Source organism: Xenopus laevis, chromosome 7L (genome assembly GCF_017654675.1).
Source record: "Xenopus laevis strain J_2021 chromosome 7L, Xenopus_laevis_v10.1, whole genome shotgun sequence".
Taxonomy (NCBI): Eukaryota; Metazoa; Chordata; class Amphibia; order Anura; family Pipidae; genus Xenopus; species Xenopus laevis.
In genome coordinates, this window is record NC_054383.1 from 112876923 (window position 1) to 112890155 (window position 13233).

The 13233-nt window shown below is 41.4% G+C and overlaps 2 protein-coding genes across 3 annotated transcripts in view; one reads left to right on the forward strand and one right to left on the reverse strand.

The window, feature by feature from the left end:
* pafah1b3.L (platelet activating factor acetylhydrolase 1b catalytic subunit 3 L homeolog) overlaps positions 1–446 on the reverse strand; it is a 10726-nt gene extending 10280 nt beyond the window's left edge. The window contains exon 1 of one of the 2 annotated variants that reach the window (XM_018224377.2): positions 265–446. In XM_018224377.2, coding sequence (XP_018079866.1) covers positions 265–446 — 182 coding nt within the window. 2 annotated transcript variants of the gene reach the window in all.
* Positions 447–580: 134 nt separating this feature from the next.
* Positions 581–12826, forward strand: LOC108696704. Its single transcript, XM_018226306.2, has 4 exons — positions 581–700; positions 5053–5951; positions 11015–11175; positions 11787–12826. The coding sequence occupies exons 2-4, from the start codon at positions 5078–5080 to the stop codon at positions 12804–12806; spliced, it is 2055 nt and encodes a 684-aa protein (XP_018081795.1). The 5' UTR covers positions 581–700; positions 5053–5077; the 3' UTR covers positions 12807–12826.
* The last annotated feature ends 407 nt before the right edge of the window (positions 12827–13233 follow it).

Consider the following 13233-nt stretch of genomic DNA (forward strand, 5'->3'; position numbering starts at 1 on the left):
ACAGTGAGGACTCAGCAGCAGGACTATTATATATATATTTCTATCTCTAGTGCTCCTCTGCGCTGACTCTCCAGTACTAAGAGGAAGCCTACTCCAATATTAGCAAATGGGCGGTGCACAAGAGCAGAAACGTCACTGTGTAAATAAGAATAAAATCCAGTTACACATCTGCTAGCTAGACCCCCAATTCACTACATGTTGTAAGAGATCCATATAAACAATAGCAGCACTCCTGACGCGCGCTAAACAAACAGACGCACTCACCTCCTTTTTTCACTTGCTCTTTCTCCAATGAAAGAATCCTCCCTCCTGGCCTGCACCATTCCACCCCGACGGGAAGGGGGACCCCGCCCTCCGTATAATCTAGCTGTAATACAAGCCCTCGGCAGAGTTCTCCCCACAGTTGGTATTCGCTGACTGATTGACACGGCGCACCCGGAACTCATGCAAACCCTCCTCCCCGACTCGCAGATTTGGGATCCTGATTGGCTAGTAGATGCGGGATGCGCAGTTGGATGAGCCAATTGTATTCGTTACCAACAAAACCTTCATCCACCTTGTTCGTGAATAATGAGCCGCCCCGTGCGGTAGAAATAACTAAGGCAGGGGCGCACCAAGTTCGAAAGATAGGTGTGGGTGAAAATAATAAGTGACGTAGTTGGGGGAAGTCGCGCGGTGCCGCAGTAGTCAGTTTTTACAGGTAAGAGGGAGGGAGACACGTGCTTCTATTCAATCCTTATTAATGGCACAATTAGAAGATCTTTTTAGAGACACAATCCTTATGGCAAGGTTGGCTTTATTCAACCTTAATCTGTCTTTCTCTTTGGTCTCCATGATGCGCCTGCCATTTCATCACGTGGGGCCAGGCTGGTTTAATTAGGGCAGAGGAGCCTGTTCACCTTTAATTTCATTTTAGTATCACGTAGAGAGTGATATACTGAGACAATTTACAATTGGTTTTCATTTTCTGTTATGTGTGGTTTTTGAGCTATTTAGCTTTTTATTCAGCAGCTCTCCAGTTTGCAATTCCAGTAATCTGGTTGCTAGGGTCCAAATGACCATAGCATTGATTTGAATAAGAGACTGGAATATGAATAGGATAGGGACTGAATAGAAAGGTAATAGAAAGTAGCAATAACAATAAATATGTAGCCTCACAGAACATTTGTTTTTTCAGGTGGGGTCAGTGACCCCCTATTTGAAGGCTGGAAAAAAGAAGAAGGCAGACATATAGGATAAATAAAACAAAACCTTATTTTGTAGGCAATTATAAGTAATATATGATGTTGCTTTTACATGGTGCTAAAAATTAATATTATCTTTAAAAAAAGCCCATTTATTAGAGCTCCCTATAGATGTTCTCTGGTCCCTGTTTCAAATGAGGGGTGGGTGTGTCCTAACAGTCCCTGCCAGAAGCACAGTAGGAGGGGGACAGCCAATCACAAACCTGCATTCACACAAACACAGACAGGCTTCAGTTCCCTATCAGGTCCTGCTAGCTGCTGATTGGTTTACAGTGCAGTGAGCTGAGAGCCGCCCGGCTCCTCTGCTCAGCCTGGGAATGCAGGGAGTGGAAGAGAAGGGAGGGATTATTAGGGTTTTGAAATATTCAATAAATCAGCCTGAAACACTACTTTTTTAGCACAAGTCTTCTATATCTAAATGAGTATAACGCACTGGTACATTCTATTTTTTTTTTACACAAAATGTCTCCTTTAAGTCATTATTTCATGCATTTTTATCCACACTAGTTGATAGTATCTATACACAATATCTATGTACACTCAAAATTCATTTGTACCTGAAATCCATCTGCCATTGTCACTCAGTAACCTTTAGGATTTTGTAATTCTCATTAGCCGCCAGTGTGCAACTGGATCCTTTTGTGTTAGAAACAAAAGAAATGAGAAAAGTTGTCCTAACACAGAGCCGATAGGGAACACAGGCGAATTACGTTGGCAGGGTGGAGGGGATATTAATGAAATCAGAGGACATTGCACCACAAATGTAATTTATAAGGTGTTTTGAAATGAAAAGGCATTCGGTGTCGAGTGCAGTAATGGAGTTAACTTACCCAGAAAAAAGGGGGGTCCAGGTGCTCAAGCCCCAGACCACGGGGAGGCAATTTGTTACAAATAGATAATAGTAAAGGGCTGGCACACACCAGATCACACTCCGTAAATTGATGTAGAAAAAAAGGTTTTATTGTAGCAAAAACATCACAGCAAAGCCTTATGCATGTCGTGCCTTAGAGGCACTTAGTCATAGGCTGAAATGAACTCACACTGGAACACTAGAAGCTCACCCAGCAGTTCACAATGGCCTAATCACTCATTATGTGGCCAGTGCACATTAAGGGGTTTCTTGACTCGTAGAGATATGATGATGGTCTTTTGGCTTTGGCCTTATGGCTGGATGGCAGTAGCCTGTTTAACTGATGTTCAAGTTGGTGGTGGGCAATTATGACACAATAACCCCTTGTATAAACAAGTCATTTGGATCAGGTACTGTGTCACTGGCATGAAAAGAACAGATAATATATATATATATATATATATATATATATATATATATATATATATATATATATATATATATATATGGGCAATGGCACATGGGTTAGTTTCAGTAATTTTACCTGCTTCATGTTCTTCCTCAAATTTGAGATGCGGTATCAAATGCCCTATATCACCCTTTGTTGCCAGTTTGTAAACTGCACCATAGGCAAATGGCATGCAATTTTTCACTAAAAACACACAAGAAAAAAATGACATCTTTTATGTTTGTTGTCCTAGGACACTTGTTCTGAGATTGCCCTGTTTGAAGTCTATGTGAACCAGGGCCCCCTTTAATTCACAGTAATTATACAGATATAGGATTACATCACAGTATCAGTAGAAATAATATTTAGAACATCAAGTATTTGTTCCAAATTTTGTTCTAACTAACCTCCACGATGGACGTCCAGTTGTATGTAGTAAAGGAACTAGGCATTCTAACCTGAGCCTAACTCTCTGGGACCCCCAACCAAGGCTCGGAGCCCCCTAGTGTGGGTGCTGGCAGTGTGTATGCATTTTTAAGTGTGTTAGATACAGACCATGTCCTTGTATAAAGTACTTACCAAAGCCCCTGAAACTTAGTGCCCTCTCCAAGCTGCCTCCACTGGTCAGTGTTGTGTCTGACACTGCTAGAGCCGGAGACAATGAAACTTGCACTTTCATATTTCCACAGAAGTTTAGCGGCCGTTACAAGTATATTTGTTGAGTGCAGCTAATGGCAAATCTAAATTGGTGTATTTAAAATCTAAGAAGCACCACTGGCTAAAACCAATGTATATTTTATAGATCTGTCTAGACAGCAGGGCCATGAGTTCTACATTTATGTACAGAATGTTGATGAGGGCCTTGATACTATTTGGAGATCCACTTGTGTCTAAGGGTCTGATCTTTCTTTGATTCATTGGTTTTATCAGCTTAAAGGGAATCTAGAAATTGTTTCATTTTTTTTTTAACTTAGAACATGTCCGTGTGTACTATATAAAATAAGATTCACTTTGACTCAGATTGATGGTTGTGGCTTTGGGCGCAGTTTAGGTTGACAGGCCAAGCTGTCTGTTGAGGCAGGATCCATATAAAATATTCAAGCACAACAATAGTATGAGATGAATGGCATGAGAGCGCTGCATGACAGCAAAAATGGAACTGTACCTTTCAGTGGAGCTATTGAACTCCCTTAGAAACAGGGGAATGTTGCTGTAGAATTAATATTAACATATGGTGCATCACTGTATAGTAAATGGGTGAACATACAGATTACATGCAAAAAAAAAAAGATAACCAATACAAGAGGTAAAGAGAGCCCTTGATAAAGGGCTCTGGGCCCGAAACATGTTGTGTGCAATAAAGAGCACCTAGCAGCAAGTTCTGCCTCTTCGTTTGCTTTTCTCTCAGCTCTCTTGTTAATTGACTTCATTTCCTACACCTGGAGCGCGGGTGTCTTGCTGAGATTGAGAGCACAGCTGCCAATCCCCGAGTCACTCTAAGGGCTCTTACTCACTGGCGTTCTGACCTGCGCTCCCCTGCGTTCCGTTTTTCGGCGTTCAGCCGCAGGGGAGCGCAGGAATAGACGCATTTAATTATTTCAAATGGGGCTGTACTCACACAGGCGCATGTAGGCGCCGAACGCAGGAAAAATGCAGCATGTTGCGTCTCAACCTGCGTTCAGCGCCTACATGCGCCTGTGTGAGTACAGTCCCATTTGAAATAATTAAATGCGTCTATTCCTGCGCTCCCCTGCGGCTGAACGCCGAAAAACGAAACGCAGGGGAGCGCAGGTAAAAACGCTCATGTGTAAGAGCCCTAATACATTGTCCAGAAGGTACTGCTGCTCACTGTAAGAAATCTCCAGACTGTGAGACTGTATCTCAGTGTCTACTCAAGTGTCAGTTTCTCTGTTGTACACAGTTGCAGGGTGTGTCTGCCTGGATTTCTCTAAAGATGATGGATCTGCCACTGTGTACCATTTATAACTCCAGTTACAGCAGAGAGGCTTAACCGTGAAATCCCAGTAAGCCCCCGCATCCTCTCTTTTGACTGGGGCAGATTAGCTACTTTGGAAATAGGCAGGTAGCTGGTTTTGTTGTCAGGTGACCATTCTGCCATGTCACTATCGCTTTAAAATCTTGTTGTATTGGAAGCTTTACAGCATTGAAACCATCCCCAAATGTAGGAACCATAAATCAAATGAAATGTAAGGAGTTGTTCTACATTGATTTTAGGATGTTTCCACTTGACTATTGGGGGGGGGGGTGGATGTTTAATGTGGTATGGCATAGCAATATCATAAGTGGTATATACTCTATATATTTCTATCCACATGCTTACATATAGATAAATCTGATCAGTAATTCCTTATGTATAATAAATGATGTTTTGCCCACTGGGATCTTTCTTTCTGCTGGAACTCCAGGTTACCAGGCAACACCAATAATACTTGCCTATAGTGTTCCAGCTTGCTTTGTCCAATCCATTTACTGTTTTTTATTTCTTACAGGGGATGATCTTGTATTGCTGTCACAATGAACCAAGGCAGTAGTTGCCCAATTGGCCAAGCTTCCAGCTCTACTGGATCAGACCCAAAGGCCCCAGCAGTTTACAGGCAGCAGAATAATGAACGCCAGAGTAACGCAGATCCACATTCGAGGGTGAAGAGGAGAAAAACGAAAAAGGAACGGAACTCCAGGTTTAACCAATCAGATGGAGACCGATTCATGGTCAGGGGGTCCAAACGCCCCTTTGTAAGAAAGAAAGACCCATGTGCTCATTCTAGCTTTGTGAGGGTTGTCCCCCCATTTGCTATAAGGGGTGCATGCAACTCAAACCCCATTATCATAACTCAGGGCAGATTAACTCATCACATGGGCCTGTTTCATGGGGAAGTTAAATCTATTGACATTAAAAGACTGGACTTGCTAAAAGATACTGCCATGGAGGTGCAGCCTGCTAACGTAACACAGCCAGAAACAGATGAGGGGAGTCGGGCCTCCAGACTTTCTCTTACTCCAATAACTGTACTGGAGGATCAGGGAGGGACATCGTCCCTAAAACATGTGGCACATGAAACCCACATATTGGGCTCAAACCCACTCTTATCTCAGAATAAGGAAAAGGGAAACTGCACCCCATGCACACAAGGATCAAGTGCCCAGTTTCTTCTGACGTCCCCTCACAGCCAGACTAGAATCCCAAACTGCCAAAGGCAAAGCATTCCAGTTGTGGAGGCAGCTGAAATCGTATTTAAAATGATAAATTCACGCTCATTATTTCCAGGCAGGAACCTGGTGACTGAGACGAAAAAATCCATCTTGGCAAGGCTAAAGCAGCAACAGCGTATGTTGGGAACAAATCTGACGCCATTATCTTTGCTAACGAAGCTGAATTATAGCCACACAGGTAAGGCTATTTCACTTCTTCATCTGGCATTGGGCTAAATTTGCCTTCCTACCAAGGCCACCCCTCCTAACCCATTTGATACCTTCTAATATACAACCTATGGAAATCATAGTGTCCTGCTTTAACTGCACATCCCTCTGTTACACTGGGGAGGAAGTAGCACAAAACCTCCATAGGCTGGACTCCAGTTGTAATAGTCCATCTGTACTACAGCTTATTAGTGAGCAGGAGCATCTGTTTCAGCTTCTGAGGCTGCAGAACCAGTGTCGCCCTCTGCACTTGATAACTACTTATCCTTCTCATTGCAGGAACAACTGGATCAATAATGTAGAGAACAAGTTACCAGAGGGGCAGTCTTTTCCTCTATTGGTAAAGTGCAGCTTAAAGGGCATGCAAAGGCAAAAAAATAAAATCCAATTTTTACTTTCTTTAATGAAAAAGACACCTATCTCCAATATACTTTAATTAAAAGATCTGTACTGTTTTTATAAGAAACCTGACTCTATGCAGTGAAATTCTCCCTTTATTTACTGCTGTGGATAGGAATTGTCAGGTGGTCCCTAACTGCTGTGCAGGGAAACAATCATACTTATGAACAGCAGGGGGAGCCCTTGCCTTACTTCCTAGATGTGCAGAACTTAAGCAGCTTTGTTTCCCTGTAGAGCAGTCGGCGACTGTGTAGACATTTGTATTGGATTTTATTTTGGCTTTACATCCCCTTTCCAATTTCAGCTGCAGGGACAAAGACCATGAAGCCAGAGTTAAACAGATAAACTGGGATTCTATTTGGAGGATTATTTTGCTGCAGCCACTGGTTCTGCAGAGTTGGAGAAAGTTTGTTTTAAACAATACAAAAACTATAAAATCCACATTAGATTACATGACAACACAGGACCCAGTGCAGTCTGTATATTATGAGTATTAATCAGTCTTGATGTATCGGCTTCTGGCAGATATTATTTGACTTGTGCTGTTTTGATAATTTATGACGATCCCTAGGCAGCCCAGACCACACTGAGCATGTGCATGGTCTTGGTCTTGCAAAGATGGTGATTTTACAAGATGCGACCCCCTGTGGCCAACTTTGAAAGCATAAATAATTTGTTTTATTAAGCTTTTGGTGCAGTAACTTCATGTTTATGTTTAGCATACAAAATACAGCATTTCTAGCCTTATTCTATTTCAGACTTTAGTTCCCCTTTAAAGGTAGCCATACATGGGCAGATCCACTTGTTTTGAAAGGTCATCAAATGAGCGGATTTTGCACCGATATGCCCACCTTGAGTGGGTGATATCGGGCTGACCTGATCATGGGCTGTAGGTACCCAAAGATCGTACCACAAGACCAGGAATGCAAGCGGTGTGATTGAGGACCCCATCAACAAACTGATGCAGTCCTCGATCTAGACAATTGCCTGATTTTCGGGCAGATATCGACTTTGGAAGCCATATACTGGGCAATAAGCTGTCGCCAGCTTTTCTCTGCCGGTGAATACCCACCTTAAGACAAGAGGGATCATTTATGACTATAAGCTCAGTTGCACTCTAGCAATTTCACCCGCATTCAGTGGTACGTTAAACCGCATGCTTTAAAGGGGTTGTTCTCCTTAAAATTCATTTTAGTATGATTTAGGAAATGAAATTTTGAGACATTTTGCAGTTGTTTTTCATTTTTTATTTTCTGTGGTTTTTGAGTTATTTCGTTTTTTATTCAGCAGCTCTTCCGTTTGCAATTTCAGCAGTCTGGTTGTTAGGGTCTACCCTAGCAACCATGCATTGATTTGAATAAGAGACTGGAATATGAATAGGAGAGGGCATGATTAGAAAGAGGAGTAATAAAAAGTAGCAATAACAATACATTTGTAGCCTTACAGATCATTTGTTTTATAGATGGGGTCAGTGACCCCCATTTGAAAGTTGGAAAGAGTCAGAAGAAGGCAAATAATTCAAAAACTATAACAAAGAAAACAAATGAAGGGCAGTTGAAAAATTGCTTAGAAATGACCATTGTATCACATACTAAAAGATAACTTAAAGGTGAACCACCCCTTTAAAGGTAATTGTGTCAAAAGGTTCTCTTTGCACTTCCATATAGTCACACTTGGTGCCTTCCAAATTCAGTGCTGCTGTGCCTATTGACACGTACCCTGGAGCTACTGCCAACTCCTGACAAGACAGTTGCTCCAGCTTGCATTACTTGCATCACTTGCATGACGAACACTGTAAAAGACACCGTCGGAATTACACACGGTATGTGCCCAATATGTAATGAAATGTTCATGCAGTTGTGTTTATTTTGGTGGATTGGATGCAGTTGCTTCAGACACAATGCAGTTGTATCAGGCACCACACCCCCTTGGACCTCAGTAATGCTGGAATTCTGGGGAAAATTTTGCATTGTGGAAAAAAATCACATAATAATTGTTTGCTCACTGCACTTGCAAACATTAAAGGATAAGTAAACCTTTAAACCAAGTGAATGTAAAATTGACGATTGGGCTATTCTAAGCACTTTTGTCATTGACATTCATTATTTATTTTCTTTCTATTTCAAAATATTAAGGGATACATGTACTGTTAATGTGAATGAATTTTGTTACAACATTGCCACCTGTTGGTTATTTTCTGACCAGTCTGACCACCAAGTAGTCAAGGAAGTTATCAGGAGAAAGAGAGAGAGGCTGCTCTGATGTTCTTCTGCTTAGGAAAACAATTAGAAACCTTTCTCTCATCTTTCTTAATCAGAAGAACATCAGAGCAGCCTCTTTATTTCTCCTGACAACTTCCTTGACTACTTGGTGGTCAGACTCGTGGAAAACTGACCAGCAGGTGGCCCTGTTGTAATAAAATTCATTCATATTAATCACATGTATCCTTTAATATCTTGAAATAGAAAGAAAATAAATAATGAATGTCAATGACAAAGGTAGTAAGTAAACAATGAGAACACATCAAATCTAATTGCAACTTCCTTCATCTCTGAGTCCATTTCTTACATAATATTAGGGTCTTTGTTATGGTTGATCCAATGAAACTTCTTATTACTGAGAGAGACTAAGCAAATAATCTGGGGGAAAGCCCCTTCATGCTACATACCTATCAATCTATCATTATCAGTAATGGATGTTGCTATTAACATTTAATCAGAATATTTATATTTAATTTATCAGCTGTCCTGCTCAGTGTCAGTCCAAAAGACACTAGAATGCAATCCAAGTGTACAGACAATAAAAAGGCCTTTTTTAGTTCACTGACAGGTTACATTAGATATCCGATATGCAAAGCACTTGTGCAGATTCAGCCTGATTTTATTCCCAAACCACAAAACGGCATCTCGAAGGAATACAGTATTCTGGGAAGGCAGGGTCTGATTTCTGTAATGATGCCGTGTGCAGAACTGGATCCAGCAAGGGAACAGTATCTAAGGATAATTTATATACTGCTGGAGTGCTACTGATTTTAATTAAAATAGCAGCACATAGAAATACAGAATTTATGAATTAGTATATGTATATATCCTTTTAAAAACATTCAAAAAAGTGTTTTCCTTAAAGGAATATTATATGCAGATTGCATGCATTTTATACACTGCCGTTCATTTTGTTATATAATTACAATCCCACTGCTGCTTGTGGTTTCTGTTATTTCAGAATTGCCTCACTATTTATATCCTGGTTGGGAAGCCTCTTCAACATGAAGTAACAGAATTGTAACATATATACAGTGTGCCTTCCCAGGGTGATGGGTGTGAGTGTTTACTAGGGATGCAGAGAAGCTTTGGCATCCTCTACAGGCTCTTCTGGGATTCTGGAAATTCTCCCACATCCAGAATGATAAACACCATGTTTTTAGCCCCAATTCCCCCCTATAATCCCAGCTTCATTGCTGTTGCTGGGGGAAATTTTGTGCCTGACTTAATAGTGGAAAACACGTGAAAACTGATGCAGTTGCACTATAACGAATCGTATGTGAACCAGAATTTGATGTGAGAGTGGCGTGTGAGCACGCGCTATTATTTTTGCCGCAGACTGCTGTGGGACTGGGGACAATTATTACTGTGTATAATTATAAATATATAAATATAAATGTATAAGTATAAATGTATTCATATGTATGTAGGGTAACCACTAGGTGTCACTATAACAGCTGTCATTTTATTGCAGAGGGATCGCGGATGTTTTGTCTTCTGCCTCACAAATGCAGAGAAGTCCAGATTTAAATGAATGCTGGTCACATATGAGTGGACGGACAGTCAGTTTCATAGTGCAGTTTGCTCACACACATCTATGGCCACGTTGCTCTAATCTGCGGATTCTGTGGGGGGATTCTTTTTTAGGATGATAACTGACCTGGAACATGTTCTGAAATGGGTGCCGGCTTCCCATTTGTTCTGTGGTTAATTGGTAACATATAACACTTAGGGAGGCAACTCATGCACCTCATACAGTTGGTTAGAAATTGGCAAATTGTACAATAAATCTCTGTTTTACATTTAAGATGAAAATAACCAAATTTGCCATTTTAAAAACAGTCTGGTGGCTCTGGCCATTGCCTTACAACCAAGAAAGGTGAATGATATTGAAGCTAGTTAGTTGACATTGTATTGATTATTTTTGTGCAGGGCCTCTCCCATTTACACTTTATTCTGAAAATGTAAAAACTCTGGCTGCCAAGGCCACTGAGCCAAGCAACTAGTGGCAAGGTCACCAAACAATAAAACTTTTTACTTGTTTGGCCAGGCAGGAGGTGTGCCAAATGGGGTGGATCTGGTAGATTGGTATAATTCAATCCTCGGCCAATAGATTTCAACATAGGTTTCTGCATACCCATTGGTAAAAGGCCCAATGAAGTCCTGTCCGGACAGGGGTATCAAACTTGCCTGATAGATATCTTGGCAACCAGATATCCATTGGACAGGCCATCAGTCTGACCTTAAAGTGACTGTGGTAGGAGAATGCCAACAAGTAAGACCTAACTGTTGTGTTTACAGAAAGCTAGGCTACTGAGTGGGCAAGTTCCTCCTACGCGACAAGCCTGATTAGTTTTATTGGATTTCTTTGCAGGCATGTCTGTAATTTCTGAAGGCTTGGGATCGGGCTACTTAAATAAAATAGATAAGACACAGACAGAGCATGGACGACAAGGTGCAACAGGCCACAATTCTATATCCCCCTTTCCAGTTGGTTTAGTGTCTGGAACGAGCCCCATGCATGTGGTAAAGACGGTGAGTTTTTAACACTTTCCCTTATTTTTACTAAATGCTGTAGATATATTTCGGGAGGGCCTTCTGTTGTGCATTGCTCTGATAGACTTTAATGTGTCCCCTGCTCAGATCACAGGCACTGCCTGTACTGCCAACTAACTCTCCACAATACAGAAATATGACCGTAATAGGTTAATTCACCTTTCATTAACTTTTAGTATTTTATAGAATGTCTTCTTCTCAGCAACTTTTCAGTTGGCCTTTTTTAAAGAATGATTTGCCTTCTTTTTCTGCCTCTTTCCAGTTTTCAAATTGGGATCACGGACCCCTGCAGCCAAAAAACTATTGCTCTGTGATGAGGCTACAATTTTATTGTTATTTTAACATTCTGATATATTATTATATTTTCCAGAGCAGGGAGAATAATGAGGATATGAAGGCAGAGATTACATATTCATGCTCCTACAGCTATTACTGCTCAATAAATGTTTATTAATCTTTCCCCATATCACTAGATAATTGATTTAGAAGTGACAGGTCTCAGCTGAATATAGAAAATGGGAATCAGACAGCTTAGCACATAGAGTTCTGTGTTCAATATTAAAAATACAATTCTTTATTCTTTCCTTTAGGCACAAGTAATGTGTGGGGATAGACCCCGAGCTGAAATTGATCTCTATAACCAGCTGCTGCTTGGCAGACCAGAGTGTGACTTTCAGGGCCCAAGTGAAAAGCAGCGAATATATTCAGAGATTGGTTCCCATTTATATGAAGGGATACCACCTCGAGGCCAGTTCAGTCTAATGCCAGACAGCAGGACCAAGCTGATGAGAAATACTGACCTTTCCCATAAAGCAATGCAGCAAAGTGGAACGCACCCTTTTGAGGTTTACAACGCCAATGTAAAATGGAAACCTTCATATAATGATTTAGCTGGGCATTCACTTAATATGAGTGAAACAATCAGCCCAAGGCAAGGGGACAGGAGGAAATACACAACTCCTATGAGAGGGCTCCTATTGGACATTTGCACTGTGCCAGCCTCCCAGACAGACAGAAGGAACTGGCCCAGCATGGCAGCTGAACATGGAGCTGCTTCTGGTGTGCGAGGAAATATATGGAACTGTGACACCAACAAATCCCCAGGTTTCACATTTACTCGCCCTTGCACAGATACATCAGGCCAGAAAGCAAGGTTGCACTATGGGGAGCTAAATTCACAAAGGGACTCAACATTCAGCCTGGGCCGTAATCCAAGGGGCCTGGGATGCCAAAACTCTGCTGGCCCAGAACGTTTCATTTGTGAAGATGCAAAAGACTCTTTTCATTTTTTGGAGCCTAAAAGACACACAATTCATAGACAGACAGCAGAGATCGTATCACCACCTCCATTATTTGCAATGCCCCCCTCGTGGAATAACATTAGAGATGTGAGGGCAGAGTCACCTGTGTCTAGAGACCGGGCAGATACAGTGTGGAGACAGTGCCAGGAGGAGTGGCCCCAGAGACAGCTCCACACAAGTCTTTGTACACAACCCAGCGAGCCACATAATCTGTTTGTCTCTCATCCTGAAGGAGGATCTCTTAGACAAACACTGTTAGAGAGATCAAGTCCTGAATCCTGGATGTTCCCAAGAATGAAACTCTATTAAACACTATGCTGAAAATGTAAGCTCCGCAGTCAGTGGTGTTATCCTTCAACTGCAGTCTGGGTGTTAGCCCATCGAAGCTCCTAATACCAAAACCAGCCCATGAATCACAGTCTTTGTATTTTTCCCTACCACTGCTGTCATATTCCGTGTAATTCCATTTTTCTGCTGTATCAGAATTCCATTTCCTGCTTCCTTCCACATAATGCTATTATAATCCTGCAGACACACCCAATATTCCATGCAATTTTATTTTACTGCTGCAAAAACACCAGACACTCATTCTCCTGCTGCAGGCACACCACTGAATATTATACCATTCTTCTTCTCCAGGCAGACCCAACACTGAGAGGAGCATTTACTAACAATCAGATTTAGATTTTTTTTCCACATATCTCTAAAAATCGTGGTTTCTCATTATTTTAAAAAG

Excerpts from the sequence above, each read along its gene's own strand:
- LOC108696704 (XM_018226306.2), top strand. The coding sequence starts at position 5,078 with ATGAACCAAGGCAGTAGTTGCCCAATTGGCCAAGCTTCCAGCTCTACT. Across the intron at positions 5,952-11,014 it reads GCTGAATTATAGCCACACAG|GCATGTCTGTAATTTCTGAA; the intron begins GTAAGGCTATTT and ends ATTTCTTTGCAG. Across the intron at positions 11,176-11,786 it reads CCATGCATGTGGTAAAGACG|GCACAAGTAATGTGTGGGGA; the intron begins GTGAGTTTTTAA and ends TCTTTCCTTTAG.